General features: G+C 37.9%; 1 protein-coding gene across 6 annotated transcripts in view; it reads right to left on the bottom strand.

The window, feature by feature from the left end:
* Nucleotides 1-20723, bottom strand: part of TINAG (tubulointerstitial nephritis antigen) — a 97415-nt gene that overhangs the window by 60711 nt on the left and 15981 nt on the right. For all 6 annotated transcript variants that reach the window (XR_002273165.2, XR_002273166.2, XR_002273164.2 and 3 more), the window contains exons 5-9: nucleotides 20049-20172; nucleotides 17741-17891; nucleotides 11489-11669; nucleotides 10990-11035; nucleotides 5380-5485 (exon numbers count right to left, since the gene is read on the bottom strand). Coding sequence is in view for 2 of the 6 variants with exons in the window: in XM_019289819.3 (XP_019145364.1) it covers nucleotides 5380-5485; nucleotides 10990-11035; nucleotides 11489-11669; nucleotides 17741-17891; nucleotides 20049-20172 (608 nt within the window). In the remaining 4 variants the exon portion in view is untranslated. The remainder of the gene's footprint in view (nucleotides 1-5379; nucleotides 5486-10989; nucleotides 11036-11488; nucleotides 11670-17740; nucleotides 17892-20048; nucleotides 20173-20723) is intronic.

Here is a 20723-nt window from a genome sequence, read left to right on the forward strand (position 1 = left end):
CCAAGCATCTGAAAATCTATCTTGTTCATGAGAGATTATCAAGGCTTTTAATAATATTATTCTTGTTTCCTCCAAGCCTTAAGGTGATTGTCCATAGATTTAACTATAGCCAAAGGCACCGGCGTTTGAGACTTCCTGGATTTTTCAGTGTCAGGGCTTCAGCAGATGCTTTTTAGTGAGGTATGGATCATATATTGTAGTTTGGCATGGATACTAAAATGACTCAGAAATAAAAGTTTGAGAGAAGATTTGTCTCAACAAACATTCATGCAATGCAATGCAATGCAAACATTCATGATGGATACTTTACTTCACTAAGTTGGAAATGAGATTTGTTTGAACTAGAACCACAGCTACCATCCAAAGCACTTCCTTTACTGAACTGTACTTTCCTTACTAAAAAGACTACGGCATTTTATACCAACAAATCTGCCCCAGGTTTTCTTTTCCTATGGACATTACATTTCTTTTCCTGGATGGAACAAAGAAAGCCAGAAGAGTAGAAAGAAGAAATTTTAAAAGCCTAGCCAATCAACAAACAAACAAACAAAAACAAAAACAAAACAAAAAACCAAACAAACAAATTTACAGAGAATCTAGTATAGAATAGATATGACAGGTTTGTTCAGAAATCCTAGCTTAAATGCACAGATCTGAAAGAAATCTACCACCAAGTTCATCTTTGATGTGAATTTAGCCTTTTTTATTAAGAGACCATGAGATTAAAATGATGGTTTCATATGTCATTTTTCATCCATCAGTCTTCTTAAAATAACAGAGTGCAGATGAAAAAATGAAAATTACCAAACTAATAGTTTGTCCTTCTTAGTCCCACTTGCCATTTGCAGCTTCATTTTGCCTCTTTAACTTATTTTCATTCTGGTGTCATTAAGAGCTGTAATTGTGTATGTACGGATCCATGAATGCATGTACGTACATACACACATACATATGCAAGATATTCTGAAAATACTGTCTTACTATGCATATTATGCACCAGTCATTTTGGTTTTAAGCAACTTCAAGATGCCATTGCATGTGAGATTTCTGTAATCTAATCTAGAATTTTTCATTTTAGCTATTTAAGTGTGATGTTATCCCACAAATTCTTTTATAGTCTACAAGGAGAAATCAGATCCAACAAAGCAACTCAGCTCACCTTTAGATACTCAAGCTAGAGCAGATGAATAGCTATAAAAGATAAACATGCTGAGGTATAGGGATTTAACTTTTCTAAGTCAAAACTTAGCTGTTATGTATCCCAGTCTCCATTACTCACTTTTTCTGCTTACCTCTCTGTCTCTGGAATACTGACACAGAAGCTGCCTGAGAGATCCTGCTCTCTCTAAGTATCAGTGGGTCAGTCCATCCTGCCTTCAGATTACTGAAAGCCCTGTTTCACTGTCTAGAGAGACTGACCAAACCCAAACACTGCTCCCCGCAACAGCCTCCGCCTGGCTGTTCCACATTTTCCCCTCCTCCTTCCATGCTATTCCATGTTTTCATATTTTCTCCTTGAACCTGAGGTCACACAGTACCTCAATGGAGATAGACTCCTATTGGGGTTCCTCCTCCTTGCCATGGGGTCCTGGGAGAGGGGACCCTGGGGTAGAGGCATGGCCTAGGCACGGGGTCTCCCTGCTCCCTGGTCACACGTATCCTAATCCTGTTCCCCATTGGTGATTTTGTGTTCCCCTGCCCGGGGAGGACCCTGGTTGTCCTGTGATTGCTCAGTTCTTCAGCAGTCCCCTGGCCATGTGGCTGGAAAATAAAGATCTCTGAAACTTCTATCAAAAATCACTCCCTTTTTCTTTCCATGGGCCTCGCTGTCTATGGATGTTGCAGGAGACCCCACTGCAACAGACTCCCAGTCCTGTCAGAGCTGATTTTATAAATAAGCCTTTGAATGATAGAAAATAACTTGCAATTTCAAGCTGCAGAACAAGGGAAGTGAATCTAAACATTTAAAATCCTTCTGGTCCAATGATCAATTAGGCAATTTATATGTGCATTTCTGGTTTTGTACAAATAGCTCTTGCAAGCTTCACCAAAATGTATTTGCATTTTATCACTCCATCACCCTATATGTTGTACAGTTCATGGGCAATTTAAGGCACTTTCAAAAATGTTTCTGAGATATTACAAATATCAACTTAATAGGGTCAGTCATTATTATGGATGCCCTTTACACATACTGAATCTCTTTTATGGAAGGGGTTATAAATAAAAATGAGCCTAAAATAAGCATCAACCCACACAAAACTGCATTTTTTATCCTATCTATCAGTATGTCTCTGCTCCTTTTTGTCTCTCCAGGAGCCATCTCAGCTAAGCAAAATGCAACTATTCATCACTATTTTTATTTGAAGTACAACTATGAGGAGATTCCCATGAGTTTTTCATTTAGGTCAAGGTGTCTACATTTTCCTTTGCTCCCAACCTATATATGAGTGACAAAGAACTTATACCCACAACACATATTTTGCATTCAAATTCATTGAAACTAATAAATGATATTAAAAAGTGATGACTTAATCCTGAAGACATTGAAATCTGTAAAAAGAAGTGGTTTAGAGTTCATGATGCAGAATTATATTTTATGGCTGGATTTATCATTGCTAGAAACACCTAGCCTAGGGATCCAACAGTCTCCAACTTGTCAAGATCTAATTCAATTTTTACTATTAAACAGCTCTGCAAATATTTTTATATAGCACAGTCTTGGAGGCCACAACATTTGTGCATTAGACAATTCAAGGCTTGGTAACTCTTTATATTGTTGGATCCACTGGAATCCATTCAGGAATATTCAAATTAAGTAAATGTGTTAGTAAGAAAATGCATTCTCCCCATATTAAATCCTGAACAAGTCTGAGGTTTCCTACATAACATCATATTCAGTTTTCTTCTTTTTCTTTCACTTCTTATGTCCTTCTTCAGTACATGAGACCAGTCATCTTTCCTTCTACTCTGTGTTTGGCAGTGACCATTCAGCACATTCCTGTGTCTCAGTCAAGGCACTCAGGTTTTGCTCAGAGTGGCTCCTTGCCTGAGGGTTGTTATCTTTTCTTTGCACAGCCTGTCAGTTCCCATTCAATTCAGCTTCCACTTCAGCATAGAAACACAGAATCACAGAATATGTTGAGTTGCAAGGGACCCAAAAGGATCTTCGAGTCCAACTCCTGATCCTGCACAGGACACCCCAAGAGTCACAGCACGTGCCTGAGAGCATTGTCCAAATGCTTCTCAAACTCTGTCAGGCTTGGTGCTGTGGCCACTGCCCTGGGGAGCCTGTTCCAGTGCCCAACCACCCTCTGAATGAAGAACTTCTTTCTAATATCCACCCTAAACCTCCCCTGGCACAACTCCAGGCCATCCCCTCAGGTCCTGTCACTGGTCACCACAGAGAGGAGATCAGTGTCTGCCCCTCCTCTTCCCCTAACAAGGAAGCTGTAACTGCAATGAGGTCTCCCCTCAGTCTCCTCCAGGCTGAACACCCCAAGAGACCTCAGCTGCTCCTCATATGGCTTCCCCTCAAGGCCCTTCAACATCTTTATTGCCCTCCTTTGGATGTCCCCAAATAGTTTAATATCTTTCTTATATTGTGACACCTAAAATTGCACACAGTATTCAAGGTGAGGCTGCCCCAGTGCAGAGCAGACCAGGACAATCCCCTCCCTTGCCCAGCTGGTGCTGCTGTGCCTGATGTCCCCCAGGACACAGGTGACCCTCCTGGCTGCCAGGGCACTGCCCACTCATATTCAACTTGCCATTGGCCAGGTCCCTTTCTGAGGCACTGCTTTCCAGCATCTCATTCCCCAGTCTGTCCATACATCCAGGGCTGCCCCACCCCAGGTGCAGAATCTGGCACTTCCCCTTGTTGAACTTCATATAGTTGGTGCATATAGTTGGTACATTAGTTATCTTCTCCTCTCTCTCTCCTCAGCCATCACTTTGTCTGCTGGTGCCATTCTTGCACAGTCACTCATCTGGGTAGGTTATTCTGCACAAATGTGGAGCATCTTGTCTTAGGGATTAGTTGTCATCACCTATGCTTGCGCCAAGCATGCTTCACAGCCCTTCCAACCCCTGAACTCACAGCCTCTCAGCAGCTCCTCCCTGAGCTAAATTATCCAAATTGCACTGCAAATTTTACTGTCTAATGTTATTGGTTTCTCATGGCTGTTCAAATATACCTGAAATACACAAAACCCAACAAAAAACACACAAAACCCAACATATACCATGTGTTCTCCATAAACATCTTTTCCTAATTCAGCCCTCCATTTTTCTACACTAAATTCCAGTTTCTCTTTTTCATTGCTTCACAATATTCTCTATAATCATAATTCAGGAGCTTTTCCTCTGCTAGGCTGAGTCAATACTTTTTTTGCAGCAGTATGAAGGATGATCTTTCATAAGCCTGCTGCTTCTCTTTGCTTCTATGCCATTATCAAGCACACTCTTGTAATTCATAGCCAGCAGTTTCCACAGCTATATGCATTTCCATGCCCTTTATGAAGACATCTTCACTAAGACCACAAGCACAAAATGCACCTTATTTCACAACTTTATTTTCTTGAACTACTTGTTGAAGATACTCTCCGTAATCTTCCTAGCATGCACAGAATCATTATTTATATGATATTCTAGACCACCAATAAAATGTTTGCATGAGATTCCCCAGTCATTTTTCTGTGTACGCACTTGCTGATTTAATAAATTCATCCTTTCATATTCCCTTCACGTCAAAGAATAAAACCTCGTGGTGTGTTCAGTAATTCGAGCATATGCATTATTAGATACTTGTCTTCTTAACATAGTGGCCCTGGTCTACATTTGAGAGGAAATCCACTGGTGTACTACACACACACTTCTGAAGCAGTTTCCCAAATAAAATCACCAGCATCTCAGCAACATTTTATTTCTATTCAAGGCACAGAGAGCCCAGACTGCTGTACCAGTAAGCTATACCATTTCATTGGGAGGTCACTGTCAATTTTTATGTTTCTATTTGCATTCACAACTTGATATGTACTTGGAATATTTGTGAATACCCAAAAAGTATTTTTATTTATATTTGTGTGTGTGTGTGTGTGTGTGTATGTGGGTCTTTTCTATATTTATATGGGGTTTAATGGCTTATTCTATAAACACTATATTTGAAGTTTTTGAACCAATATTAGAGTAGATTAAGAGACAATGGGTCTACACTTCTTTCCAATACTCTCTAAAATTCTCAGACAAGGCAGCCTTATATTGGGAGGTAGCAGTGTTCCATCTGTGACAGTCAAATATTTGGGTTCCAGACTGGTCACTGAAATTTTATTACACCCATGAATGGCAGAGAAAAAGGGTAGAAGAATGTGCTTTACTCACCCAAGGAGTTTGACTGAATGAGTTTTCCATTTAGATCCTGCTTTCTGGGAGTGGCGATATATTCCCTCTTTGTAAAGGAAAAAATCTTCATACACTTTCATTATCGCTGAAAAACAATAGGAAAATCACCACAGTCAGCAAACATTACTTCTATTCCTCTTTGCTCCTTGCATCTTACCAGTGAAATTCTTGTGTGTTGGACTGCATTAAGTGTACTTTGTAATTAATCTCAAAGCATCAATTTCTCAGAAGTGCCCTGTTGTGAGCAAAACAACAGAAATACTTCAACAGAGCTCTCTCAAAGGTCTCTTATAATTTTTTTTGGTTTTCCATGTTGTGGAAACTCCCTGTCATTGACTTCTTCTGATACAGTAAGAAGAAACATTGCCTCGTGAAGGCTTACATAAATACTCAGTTCTGAGTAGCATCTGCATATTCAAGAAAATCATTTAACAGAAAATGTGTAGCCTGTGAAATATGGTGGAGTGACATGCCTTTTTCTGAAACCTAAAGTTCGTCAAATACACAGTAATGTCCTTAAAGAAAACTAGTTTTTCTGTATATGTATAAATCATGACTTTTAGGTAAAAGTGTGGGAAAAATCACTCCTTTTTTTCATAAAAATGTAAGGTGAAAGAGTGATGAACTGGAAATTTTACGCAAGAGAATGAAGATTACAAGTTGCATCTTATGCCTATTTGTTATTTCTTAGGAGTATCATTTATTTGTTTATTAAGAAAATAATTCTGGGTTTCTTTTCGACATATGTTCTGCCACCTTAGTTCTATTTGCTTTATGGTGGGCTAACAAATCCAGAGAAATGAAAATACTTTTCAGGTCTACATTACCTTTAAATTCCAGTGAATTAGAAACATTAAATAGAATCTTAATTCCAGCTTATTTTTAGCTTATGATTTTAACTGACACACAGCTTGGAACATGAGAATTAGTGTAATCCAATTTCCTAAAGTCTTGCACCTTGGGAGTCCCAAAAAGTACAAGTTTCATTGACCATTTTTTAAGTGGTTGCACTATTTCTAACATGTGCCTGGTATAGATCTGCAGTATCCAGTAAACTGAGCTCATGCAGTCATTTTTTTCTGTCTGGCATACTTTGAAATTTCTTTTTCTTACCTGAATATTTTCACAAACTTGAAGGAAATTAGCTATCTTTACAACCTCTATCACATTTGGCTGAAAATATAAAACAGTCACAAATTTTAGGGGATGAAAAAACTTCTCAAAACCTAGTGAAATAAGGCCATTTGCCCAGGAAACCTGGCTAAGAATGTACTTTGTTAATGAGGTTAATCACATAAAAAAATGTAAAAAATGTAAGCTGATAGCAATGCACAGGATTAAACAGCCATGATGCCTCCTAGGTGACAAGTTGGGGATATGGCTATATCAGTTAAATCAGAAAAAAATTAAATGTTTTGAATTAGTAGTGTTACAGCTTCTGTCGAGCTGCCTGCCAAACCAGAGCTCACATATTGATAGCCACAGACCAAGTGGAAAAATACACAAACTTTATTCTGTGTTTCTAGATGCAAGCTCAGGACTCCATTAGAGCTCTTTGCAAAGGTCCCCCTCCTCCCTCTGTCCCCAGGACCACCAGTGCACAGAGCAAGAAATTTAACTTCTGCTGATGTCCCTGTACCACTAGGTACAGTATCACCTGTAGAGGTTTCTGAGCTGCAGAGGATCCTGTGGAGGGAGAGCTTGAAAATGATAAAAGGGAACAGAAAGGGTGAAGAACACACCTGCTAGCCTTATTCTAGGTGAGGGTATCACAGGGGAAGTGAAGGGGATAAGTCATTCAAAAAATTACTGTAGAGGCTTCCCTGGATCTTGTTTTGATACCTTGGCTAAAGGGAGGGAAAGAAATGAGGTTGAACGCAAATACTGCAAAATTCATACCTCCCATGGGAGAGCTGAGGTTCAAAGATCTCATCTGTCATCAGGCTGAGACAGGAGAAGGTAGTTTCATTTGTGAGTCACATTGTTCTTGAAATCAAGGTCCAGTTTCAGAAAATAATCTATTCTTTATCAGCAACTCTAAATAATAGACTCATAGAATGCCTTGAGTTGGAAGGGATTTTAAAGATCATCTAGTTCCAACCCCCTGCAATGGGCAGGGATATCCCCTTCCATTAGACCAGGCTGCTCAAAGCCCCATGCAATCTAGCTTTGAACACTTCCAGGAATGGAATGGTGTTTCCCTGTTGGCTTCTGTTCCCTCAGGAGTCATAGGCTCAACTCTGTATGACTTCAGGTGTGTTCCAGAGTGGCCAGCACATTTCAGAGGCACAGGCAGAGGATCATCACTAGCACCCCGTCCCTCTAACTTTGCATCTCATCCCACACCTTGCCACAGACAAGCCTGATATTGTGTCCCTTCCCCATCACACCTTTGCTGAAGCTCTGCCAACAAAGACCCCCTGTTCCTGAGCAAAGACCCTCCTTTCTTTCTGCAAAAGGTGAGTCCCATCTGATGCCAGCATGCCTGATGCTTAGGCCATTCCATTGTCAAAAAACCCTATTTTATCTGTGACACCAGCCATGGAGCCATGTATTAATAGACTTAGCCCATCTGTTTCTTCCAATGTTGCTGCCTTCAACTGTAAGTACAAAGAATTTAACTTGTGCCCCAAATGAGACACGTTCTTGTCTGTGAAGAGATACCATACCTAAATTTTTTCCATTAAAATGAGGTAGGAATTTTTGAAGTGTGTTTCCAAAATAACTTTAGTTTATGCGAGAGAATTTTATCCATGATTATATATTACATATATACTGCCTGAGCACACACCCGTGTGTGTGCGTATACATACATTTGTATATATATGTAAATATATATATCTATGTATATGTATATACCTTGCAATCAGGAGCTAAATAATGATACAGTCTTTGGAGTTAGAGTGGTCTGGGTGCGTGAAGTACAGGATGGGCAAAGATGATGAGAATTCTAGATCTAGGACTGAGACATTTTTATTTATTCAGTGACTTTGTCCTGATACATACTGTGACTTGGACTGAACGAGATGACCACAGTCCACCACCTAATTTTTTTTCCCTCTGGCATAGGAGAGACTTTGCATTTCCCAAAATGAATGGATTAATTATTAATGAATCAGAAAAGGCAGCGATTTTCTTAAGTTTTACTGTAGGTCATGCATGAGCTACTTCAGTCATGCTGAGCTTATCAGATCTATGCATATAGATGCAGCAGATTAAAAGATTGATTCCTCTATGGATTCCCCTGCATAAAATGCTTACATAGGAATTTTTATCTCTTTTTAATCATGCAAAGACATGAGAAATAAAACTAGTAGCTACAAAAGGAAACAGAGTTTAGCCCTACACTAATATAGGGCTTAATTAATATAGCCAAGTGCTTTCTAAGATAATTTTCTTGTGTTAGTAAATATAAGAATTTTTCCCAAGATCATGATAGCTGAATTTGTAAGTTTTGTGGGGTCAAAACTCTGATGTATTGCCAACAATGTGTGAGCCTTTCTTTTAATCAAGACTGACTAATGTGTCAGAAAGGATAATTTTCCTACCTCAGCATTATAATCATCAGAGTATTTCCTAAAGCCCATTAAAAAAAAAAAAAAAAAAAAAAAAAAGGATGAATGGCCAATATTAGATTGTCCATTTGAATGTTTTCAAAGGATTGGTGAAATATTACTGCTTGAAAATTGGTTTCTTAAAAAAACTAGTATTTCCTCATTTGAATCCAAAAATGCTAATTGCTGTTTCTGTACCATGTAAGACAATGACGTAGGTCAGAGAGAAATTGTCATTCAAACTTGGAAGCTGTATAACACAAAATTTTCAATTACATTCCTACACCTACTGCTTCACAGTTGTTAAAAAAACATAATTTTTCTTAACATTGAATATGTTCAAAAATCAAAGTCCATTCATCATCATGATCTTTAAAGGATCTTGAATGCTTTCCAGCTATTAAACATTACTTAGTACATTAGGTAAGACTGTCCCTAAGCACTCTGTAAGTTCTTCAGGAACGACAAGTGAATGAATAATGGAAAATCTCCTTCAGTATTTGAAGATCATATGCAGAAAAACAGTATGATATGGTTTTAAAATTAGACTTTTGCCCTGGCTGCATTTGTAATATGGGAAGATAGAATGAGTGACAAATTACAGGATCATAATTGTGATTCATTTAAAATTCATATTACAGCCAAAAGAAAAAACAGAAAGTGATTTCACACAATGATACATACTCTCGGTTATATGCCTTTATGTAGATCTTGATTTTTCCACATACAGCATCACCTTAACCTGATACACGAAAAGCATTAAAATTTTTAAAATTACATGAATTGTTGAGTGCCTAAATCCTGAAAAATGGCTGAATATTGATTATTTTATGTGTAAAATTTAGTACTAACAGATTAATCCAGCAAAATGTTTATACACAGACTGTGAACTCAATATTTGAGGCCTGAAAATCTATCTTGAGGATCCTAATTTTTATCATTTTCTAAAACCAGCAGAAATTACTGTCTTTGTATTTAGATCAAATACAGTACGGGAAAGAATATTTTCCTTGAGTAAACATATTTGGACAGAACAAAAAAAAAGAGTGATGATCCGTTAAGTCTGAGCTTCAGATTAATTGCAGCTGCCCACATAACAAGCTTTAAGAAGTAATTTCAACTCCATGGTGCACCAAAATGAGTTCTATCTAATAGTCAAAACGATCTGAATAATAAATTTAGGATTATGATAATTCCTTATATAATTAAAGGCAGTAGAAATGCAGAAGTCCCCTGAAGTAAAATCCTTTGGTTTTGCATCAGCCAGCCATCCAAGACAAGCAGACATCCTGCACTATGACCTTTCTCCTTCACCCCAAGGCCCACATCCATCAACCTCTCTAGTTACACTGGCCTGGGGTGTGAGCAGGAACCTGCATTTTCAGCTGTTGCCATCCACAAATGGACAGTATCCAGGGTAAAAAAAAAGTTTCTTGCATTTCCCTACTCAGTGCTGAAGTCTCTCTGTTTCTGACCACTGAGAGGTCAGGGATCTTCATTGCAGAGTTCAGCAGAAAAATTCAAAACTGATAGGCCTCAACAAGAGCATTTGTGCTCTGAAATGAGAAATTCTGGGGTATTTCAGTATTGAATGATTTGCTGGAAGGCCCATATAGTTCAGCGTTACCTTCAGAGGAGAGCAGGCCTGGTGAGTTGGCTTTAGCCAGTGGGGGAATCAACCCCAGCCCTATGGAGCAGAGCTAACATTTAATTCCACCTGCACAGCTACAGATTGCTATTTCACCAATGACCAAAGAACTGTCATGAAAAAGGGCACATGGATTTACTGCACACAGATTTTGCACAAATTTTCAACGTATCCAGCTCAAGGTCATTTTACTCATTACAGGCTCTGATGCAGTCATGCTGCCTTTAGGGCCATGACTTACCCACCAAATGTCCTTGGATGAACTACAGTGCATATGACCAGTTTCTTCATTGTGGCAAAGAATTTGTGTTTTCTAATATTTGGATACAAGGTCATTGCACAGTCTAATTATTTCAATAATGTTACCATCCTTTAAATTTACCATACCTTGCACTGGTCCTCTGTCCATGATTTCTTTCATTATATCGGTTTCCTGAGAGGAGGTGAGAGCAGCAACAGAGAGGGCAAGGGAAGATAACACATTTTATTAAATAAAATTAAAACTCATACTAATTTATCATTGTGTGCACATATGTATAGTATAAATATACCATTGTACTTGTGCTTCTGCTGGAGAATATTTGGTTTACCAAATTAGCAAAACCTTCAGAAACATGTTTAAGAAGAACAACTGCACTGTTGTAACTGCATATTTTCTTTTCTGTCTCTAATTTCAATGCGACCACAAATTATCAGCTTTAAAGAGATGATGTACAACTGAGAAACTATAAAGAATTTCAACTCTTAGAAAAATTCAAAGGCAACCTAAAGGAAAATTCACTGCTCTATTCTTGAAGTTAAGTGAACATATTAAAGTATGACAGATAACATTCAAGCCCCAAAGGAGTAAAATTGGTGAGACAACAGGTGAATGTCATGAACTTACTTTTGAGGACACCCTGTAATGAGAGGCACACCGGTATAACCGATTGGATTTTTCAAAAGCATTGGGACATGGCCCATTTGTATAGTTTTTTCCATGTTCACTTGACACATAACAGCGATTTTCTGCTGATGGCCCCAGGTGTTTGTTCCAAAACGATGGATAACAAGCATATGATACAACCCTGTTCAGGTATTTAAAAAAAAGAGTTGATAAGAAGCTTGCTTAAACATTTTTGTCATTTTATTTCAAGCTTTTAATTATTTTGCAACTGGTGTATTTCAAGTAATATTCTTCAGAATTGTGAATGACTCGTATCTACAACTGGATGGCATTTGCTTCAATTGATATACATGATATTTATGATTAAGTTTCCATTACAGTAGTCCTCTCCCCACCCTTCTCCAAAGAGAGGGTAAAAAATGTGTTTAGCGCTTGTCACCTGGTATATTCATCTCATTAACAATGCATGAAAGTTCACCCTGAAATGGATCAATAAGTTACCAATACTGTCAATGGGCTTATTTTAGAAAAAATGGCTTGTGGAACAGGATGCATGCAATACTGTTAGACATTTCTGAAACAATATACACATTTCTGTGTTAATGCCATGAAAGCCTAGGAGAGGGTTTCTTTTAAAGAGCATAATTAAATATTTTGCTGAAGCAGAATATTTTAAAATAGGCAGTCCTATAAAAAGCATTTGTATTTAGGTAGTTCATCAATTATACTGGACTTTCTGAATCTGAGGAAGTGAAAACTGTATTTCTACACAATATGGAGTATAACTATGTTTGCCAGTGTATACTTAGTCATCAGGAGTTTTACAAGATGAGCTCATATATGTTTCAGCTATTTTGAGTAAGAAATGGCATTTTCCCATTAGCATTTGGTGATAGAAAATCTGAGAATGTCTTTTTCCTTCTGCCCCGACTAGATCACATACATCCAGAAGCTTCAAAAGCAATTCTACTTAGATGAAAAGGGATAGTAAATTTAAGGTTGTTAGGCTGTTATTGCTTAGGTCTTCAATCTGGTCACTGACAACCCCTTTTGATTCCTTCTGAATTTGACAGTATTCTGGATTCATAGGTATCCAGTGGGGAACAGCAAGTATTTTGTCCAAGCATGCACAGATTGTTACTGCTCATTTTTTAATTTATTATGCTGTGTTTCTTCTACCGGGTAGAAGGAAATCTTTGGTTTATATATGTACACATCTCTAATTATTGATAAAATGTGTCTGTCTCTATATGCATAATCATTCCATTCAGCACTGATGATAGATTTTCGAAAGAAACACAGGATTGCTGCTGAGTGCAATCAAGCCTGCAAGGCAGAGAAGGTGGGCAAATACAGTCCTTAGAGCATGATTGACAATAAGCAGGGCAGGAGCAGGCAATTACAGCCTAGTATCAAGTATTCCTCAGGCGTACTTAGAAACCCCTCAGAGGGAGGCAACAGAGGAAAAATTCATTCCTGGGATAGGGATTTTTTTTTCCCCTCCTCTCAGCTGGACTGTCCCAATGGGCTTGTCACAGGTTCTGCATGGATGGGTCTTATTTGTACAACAGAAGTGAAGCAATAAAAGCTGCACTGGCACACTGGAGCTGTGTGGCTATCCAGATAAGATCACTCACTCTGAACCAGGAGCCATGTTTGAATCTTTTCACCAACCACAGTTTGTGCAGACATGTTTAACATAATTGAACAGCTTTCTGCTGAAGCATGATTTTGTATGTACTGAAGCACCAGCACACCAGCAAACATTAAAAACGCTTCAAGGAGAAGACCTTGCCAAAAGGTTCTTTACAGAAGAAAAACAGAAATAGATGTGAATATGTTTATATGCACAAATATAGATACATATATACAAAAATAACGTTAGAAACAAGCAGAATCCAGGTACAACCAGGAAAACTCTGTAGTATGTCCATACATTCTTGACAGAAGTAATTTTCAGTCATGTTTATGTGTCCAGTCTAATGAAAATTTTTGTGGATTTATTGGATTTATGTGTTTGAATTGTGAGATAAAAAAACAATCTTAAACGTTAGACTATGCTATTTGTAAGTTGGCTAATAACAATAACATCTTCCTCATACCCTGCAACTGCCAAGAAACCAAGGTAAAAATCAGATTAAGCCCTGTTGTGATTAGAAGCACTATTTGCATTCAAGTGTCTAACCTTAATACTACCTGAAAATGAAATTTTTTTTCCTCATTCTTGATGAATATAACCTTTTAGTTTTCCTTATTAGTTAAAATAGATACTTTCAAAGAACACTTATTTCTCCCAAATTGTAGCTTTTAACTGAAATACCTAAAATTAATAATAATTGGTAATAGAATACATATTTATTCTTTAATTAATGGAGGAAGATAAAGAGAAAGAGTGATATTTAAACAGTGTTTCAGCTCCACTTATAGCAGATTTCACTGTTAATTGGGTGTTCAGTGATTCTAAAACATCAGGTCTCAGCACTGGCCTAGCTTCATTGAGCTTTATGGAAATAGTTTTCTGACTTCACTGGGGATAGTTTAGGTCAGCACTTGATTTTTCTGAACATCTGTCAAAAACCTGAGCTAAGCACACTCCAGAAATCAAAACATCAGAAACTTCAAACAGCATTGAACACCCGCTGTGATAATTTACAAGGCCCCACAAAAAATCAATGTATTTTCTCCCTATTGCAGGGTATGGAAATAATAAAAAAATGATTGCAATATAATGATTCCTAAAAATAAGTCACCTGAAAGTGTGAGGAAGCAAGGACTATTCGACAGGGCTCATTCAAAAGACACTTCTAACTTCTATGCCATAAATTTCCAATTTTTTTCATTGTCACAGGTAAAAGGTTATGGATTATGGGGTTTAGCTACAAAACTGATTAAATTATTGGTCCGGTGAATTAAAAAAGTTAAATTTTTTTTTGTTATTCTCGATATTATTTGCTCTTGGCTTCTGTCAGAGACTTAACACTGGGCTAGATGGACCCTTGCTCAGATCCAGAAGAGCTGCTCTTGTGTATTTCCAGTATCTGTTCTAAAGGTATTTGGGTATTTCCCTTAATGTATTTATTTGTGTCTGGAAATGTTGGGATGGATTTTGAAATATCATTTGAACTTGAGGGAAGAAAATCAGATTGTAGAAATGTTTGTAAAAATAAGTAAGTAGGGATACCTTCATATGTGGTACTTTGATGGCAAATCAATGATCAGGGATAAAAATGGTAGCAGGAAAAGGTCTGTCATAGCCCAATGATGTTGTACATGCTGGAGTTAGCTCCATGGCAACAAAAAAGCTTAATAAGTGACTAAGAAAATAATCTTGGATTGCTGAGATTTGTTGGAGATCTAGTTAGTTTCCAAAAATTCCTGATGGTTTTCACTACTGCCCTTCAGATTCTTTACTCAAGACAATCAGCTGCAAGAGGCTGGTGAACACCATGAGGCTGAGCAATAAGCCAGTACTTGGGAGTGTGGAGGTGAAAAGACAGTTCACAGGTGTGCTGTGTGAGCTGCGGTGCTGTGGCTCTAAGTTTCCAGGCTTACATCAGTCAGAAAGCCTGCTCAGCACACCACTGTCACACTGCTACTCAGTCAGGTCAAACTTAATGTTACTGCATTCACACCTGTGAGGGTACAGCCAGGCTGATAATGAACTGTCCTGTAGAGCTTCAGCCTGCCGTGCTTTTCTTTTAAGAAAAAGCTTACTCTTTTATACTTAAATTGCATCTGCATAACAGGCTGTGTCACTAGCCACAGCGGTAAGGTCAAAATAATACTACATTCTGCCATAGGAAGAATCTTATTATTATGGGGCTCATGGTAGTTGTGCCCATACAGGGATAACAGTCAGAGGGAATAGAAGACTAGGAGATTGTCCTACTGCTGCATTCTTTACAGCTTTTCCTCTAAAAATAACTTGCTCCAGCTATTGTGGAGATAGTGCTCATAAATATTATTCTCATTTCTTCTCTTATCTACACCAGCAATTCTTGTGCTCCTGTTCTTAACAGGCAAGAAAACAATCCAGAGAGAAATGGAAGATTAAAATGAAGAGAGAAAGAGTTGGAATTACTCTCCCAAAAACATGAGCTACTGAGTAAAATGGGACTGCTCTTCTAGTTATAGAAAAGTATTGCAGTTTAAAAGTGCTTACAATTAAAATGTCAAGTTATGACTTTCATTTCTTCATGCAGAAATCCTTTTCCCTGACCCCCTGAGGTGCTGAGAGGCTTTTGCTGGGTAGAATCACTCAGCTAAAGGATCTCCTGCTCAAAACCTAAATGACAGCCAATTTAGTGTTGAAACCCTAAGAGAAAAAGGCAGAGGAGCACTCGATGTAAACTCTCCCTATAACAACACAAAATCCTTGTCAGGTCAGAAATAGTTTGATACACTTGCAGAAAGCAGAATTATCACTTGTATAGTGTGACAGGTCTTCTCCTGGATCCCCAGGCTGTCATGTCAACTACAAAACATCATGTCTGACATTCTTTTGCTCTTGTCATGGTTTGTTTGTTATATAAATAAAATTAAATGTCGACAGAGAGAACACCTGAGATCTCCCTGTCTGTCAGTTTCAGATATAGCAGAGTAAGGGATGAGATTGTATGAAAACAAGACAGGAAACAGATTTTGGTATGGAACAGAAAGGACAACAAAATTCTGATAATTTGAAAAACAGCAGGATTTGATTATATGGTATCTAAAATGTGGTTATTGACATTCTCCTGGAAGGCATTTCCAGACACACAAACTTCAAGGAGTTGACGGAGAACAGGCAGTGCAGATTTACCATGGCAGGTAATGACTGGCTCCATAGAGAACAAGGAAAGCAATAGCTATCATTTACCTTGTCTTTAGTGACATTTTCAGCATAGGTTCCTGTGGTGTTCCTCTAGTTTACTGGGTTAGGTTAGTTGCTTACAAGGTCAACTGTGGACTGGCATGCTGAAAGGTCGACAGGTCAAAGTGACTGGTGTCTGTTTATTAATGGCATTCCCCAGCAGACAACACAAAAGCAACAGTTTTGCATCTCTGTTAACAATCTGGACAGCTAGATGTAAGGCACCCTTAGAAAGTTTGTGGAGAATGCAAAACTGTTGGGGAGGGATTAGCGTGCATGGCTGCCATTCAGAGCAGCGTTAATAGGCTGAAGAAATGAGCCTGACAGAAACATCCCGAAGTTCAACAAAGACAGATGGCAAATCCTGCCTCTGAGCCAGAACTGCCCAGGTACTGGCAGGGCACTGCCTCTGCTGTTTCACAGAGAAGGACAGGAGGCCCTGAGAAACAGAAAGTTGAATGTAGGTGAGCAGTGAGCCCTCTTGGCAAATGTGGACAGTCAATACTGGGCTCTGTTATCAAGAACATTGCCAAGATGTTGTGAAAAATTAATATTCCCCTCAAATTCCTACTCAGCAGATGGAGTTGTATCTTCACTTACGTGTTCCCCAGGAAAGACACTGACAAACTGATCAAGACCAGTGGAAGGCACTTAGGGGACTGGAGCTGAGGCAGCTGGGCTTGTTCAGTTCAGAGAAGGAAAGGCAAAAGAGTATACAATTCCTGTCTTCCACTATGTAAGGAGAGGTATAGAGGAGACAGAACAAAACTTTTGCAGATGCACAGAGAAAAGTTGGAAGGCACCCATCACAAGGCCTACCAAGGAAAATGCTGATATGACAAAAAAGTGTTTGACCATAAGAGTGGTCAAAAAAACTGACCTGCTGCAAGAAAGGTTTTGGAACCTCCATCCTTGAAGATACTAAAAATGTGTCCAGGGACATGGTCTAAACAGTCTGATCTAATTTCAAAGTCATGCTTTGAGCAAAATGTTGGACCAGGTCACCTCCAAAAATTCCAACCAAAATAAATGTGATTCCATAAATGATTATATCCCATTTTAAAGTTTCTAGCTGTTCATGAGGAATTTGACAGCTGTTAACTCTGCTTAGTCTGACCTGAAGGAAGGATCTAGGTACAGTCCTTAACAGAGTGTTGCATTCTGGAACACTCGTGGGACGAGATTATTGCAATTTGCTTTGTAGAGAAAAGATGTTTGATTCTTTTGAATATTCACAATATTGTCTCATGCAACTGGCTGCTTACTCAAGGTTGTTTAAAATGAAGAGCCTATATCTCAAGAGACACAAAAGTTTTGAGTCCATTTACAGTGTTGTCTTATCACAACTTAAGCAACTGGTTCAATTTAAAATTATCTAAACAGCCAGATAAAACATTTACCCATGTGTTCTCAGATATCTCCAAGCACCATCAATACTTCCACCATTACATCCATGTTGGTTCCTGGTATCACAAGAGATCAAGTTCTGAGCAGAAAGGTTGTCTGTGACCTGACCCTTGGAATGAATTGCTATTCTATCTGCTGCAACACCTGTATGGAAATAAATTTTCTGTTATCAAAAACAAATAATTACTCACAACTTTGCATTTGTTTTTGTGAAAGAGGGATGGAAATACAACCTCAATATTTTCTGTCTGTGCAGGTATCTTTCCTAAACAATACTGATATAATCTGCCCAGACTTTTGTGAGAGAGGACCGGGATATTGCAAAGTATCATGAGCAACTTTGCTGAAATATGACAAATCCCTAGATTTACTGGCTATTATAAAGTCCCACATATCTAAACATTAGATGAGACATTTGCATAATTGTCTCTACCATGTTTGTAAAAGTTTGTTTGCATATTCATATGTGGTTGCCTTCAGCAGAAGAAGCAAATACTTTCCAACTTCCTGCAGCTGAATCTCCAAATCTCTTTGCTTTCTTCCTATTTTTCTTTCCTTTATGTGAGGGGGGAAAAAAAGGAGAACAGTCCTATGAAGAAGAAAATTTAAGACTGAAAATATGTATTGGTTTTATTACAAAGAATATTTGGAGATGTTCATATTAAAGTGTAACTGTAGGACTCTTTGTACCTCCTTCCCTTATCACACAAAATTATTCTTCTGGGATAGACACCTTATCTGAATTCACTCAGATAATGATGATTCTTAGTCCTTATGTATTTATGAACTGATTTAATGTAGACTAGGTTAACTAAATTGTGGGTGAAACTAAGGTACTTCTACCTTCTTTATCGAATGACAATGAAACAATCATTAAGCCTCACTTCTGGTCATTACCTGTGATTAAATTTTATTTGTATTACTTTAAGCCCCAAATTTTTTACTTTGAAAATAAACTTTTAAAAAATCTCTTGAAATTCAAATCCCTGTCAAAATCAACACTAACTTTGCTGAGCTTTGAGGAGGACTTCAGAAAAGAAAGTTTGTTGATGTAAACTATATTTTGAGCTTCTGTGAGATGTCCCATAATAATGAATTTATTTTCATAGGTATAAAAGCCTTTTACTGTAAAGTTTTGGAATACTTACAGAAATTATTCATGATAAGAAAAAATTATACAGCAGTGCTTGTCTGTTCATTGAGCAACAATTAATCTTGTAAATTCAGATTGAAAATGTTAGATGCACCTAAAAAATATGTGAAGGCATCTCACACTATATAGCTTTGAAAATAATTATGTGAATTCCTTATGGAAAGGAAAATTCAGACACAGTATCTGGAAAGTCTTCCCCTCAGTGATCTCTGTTCATCTCTGCAGTAATCTGTCAGAAGAGCTTTTAAAAGCTCTCTTGGTTTTCTCTTTTTAAATGTGCAGTGGATAAGACATATCAGAAAAAGAACCTGTTCAGTCTGGTTTTTTCAGGGAGCTGGGCTTATCTGGACTAAGTGCTCCTTTCCTTCTCTTACTGCTGTGATTTAAAGAAGCAGTTGTAGAAACCTGCACCTGTGAGGACCCACTGGCCAAATTAAGTCGTAAAGTTTGATTGCATGATTTTTTTCTCTATCTTTATATATCCAAGTATGCACTGAAATTTATTGCAAGAAAAATGTACATTTTTACATCAGAAAAACTGATTTTTCTATCTTCTTTAGAGAAAGTGACCATTGTGCCCATTTCTCATAAAACCAGAATTGGTAGCACATGAGGTTGGATTGCATTATTGACATTTCTTACAGAATTTGAAAGATTGTTTCTTACACAAATATTTGAGCAGTTTTAGGTTTTTCTTCTCATAAATTTTGAAAACATTTTACCCAATTTTCTTAAGTAGCAAGGGTTGGACACTGTTAAATGCAGAAACATATAAATACATGTAAAGAAATTAAAGCCTGCCTGTTTTAAGCTTTCAAGTCAAGCATGTAGTTGCACAGAAAGGATGGGGATTTTTAAAAAATTACTCTATTAGTTAAGATAAAGTGCATCAGTCAATTAATTTTCTACTTTCTGTCACAAAAAAAATCTTATGTTACACAATTTTATGAAAAGCAAAGTGCTGCAGCTTAGATTGACATTTTAAGGCTTTGGAACAACACAGAGGGAAAGTTGTAGCAATTTTAAAAGTTCCTATTTGCTAATAAAAAGTGAAAAGTGAGCTGAAATTATGTTGTAACTAACCACTACAATTTTCATTTCACATATAACATCACTGATACTTTTAAAGGGAAGGAAAAAAATATTACTTGCGGTTGAAAAAGCCCAGGATGCTCCACAGTTTCGTTGATCCAAAGGATCATGAATCCACTCAGGCCACTCATAAGTCGCTGAAAAAATTGCAGGAAACTTTTCTTCTGGAAGTGACTTTCCCTAAAACAAAATGTAGAAGATCTGTATATGCTTCATTTCCTATTTTTATCATAAATTCTACTGTAATTTTGTTGGTAAACTTGTTAATTTTTAGACTGCAGAAACCTAAAGCATTGGCCCCTGTGACTTCCCAAGCAACTCTGAGGTGGTTTCCCCATGGCTGGGTGCTGTAGACCTCTGAGAGCAGGAGGATTCTGGCACTCCATTAGCTGAACTGAAAAGCTGAGCTTCAAGGCTGCCAACCTGAGTAACCTGACCAGTTTCTCTCTGATTTTTATCTCAAACAACAATCCAATGAAATTTGCTAAGTATGACCCAGCTGGCATTTTTGGAATGAAAAGCCCTCTGCTACAAATAGCAGTGACGTTAGATACCTGCTGCCCTGTTCTCCCAGACACGTGGGTGTAGGTAGGAAATTTTGTCACTGTGGGAGAGGAATCAGTACAGTGTATCACTGATTTGTCTTTTACGTAGGGGTTATTCAATCGGAAGCACTTATTCCCATTCCAGAATAAAAATCAGCGATTTTTCTTCTGCTTTTCAATCTGATA

The sequence above is a fragment of the Corvus cornix genome, chromosome 3, assembly GCF_000738735.6.
Source record: "Corvus cornix cornix isolate S_Up_H32 chromosome 3, ASM73873v5, whole genome shotgun sequence".
NCBI classification, from domain to species: Eukaryota; Metazoa; Chordata; class Aves; order Passeriformes; family Corvidae; genus Corvus; species Corvus cornix.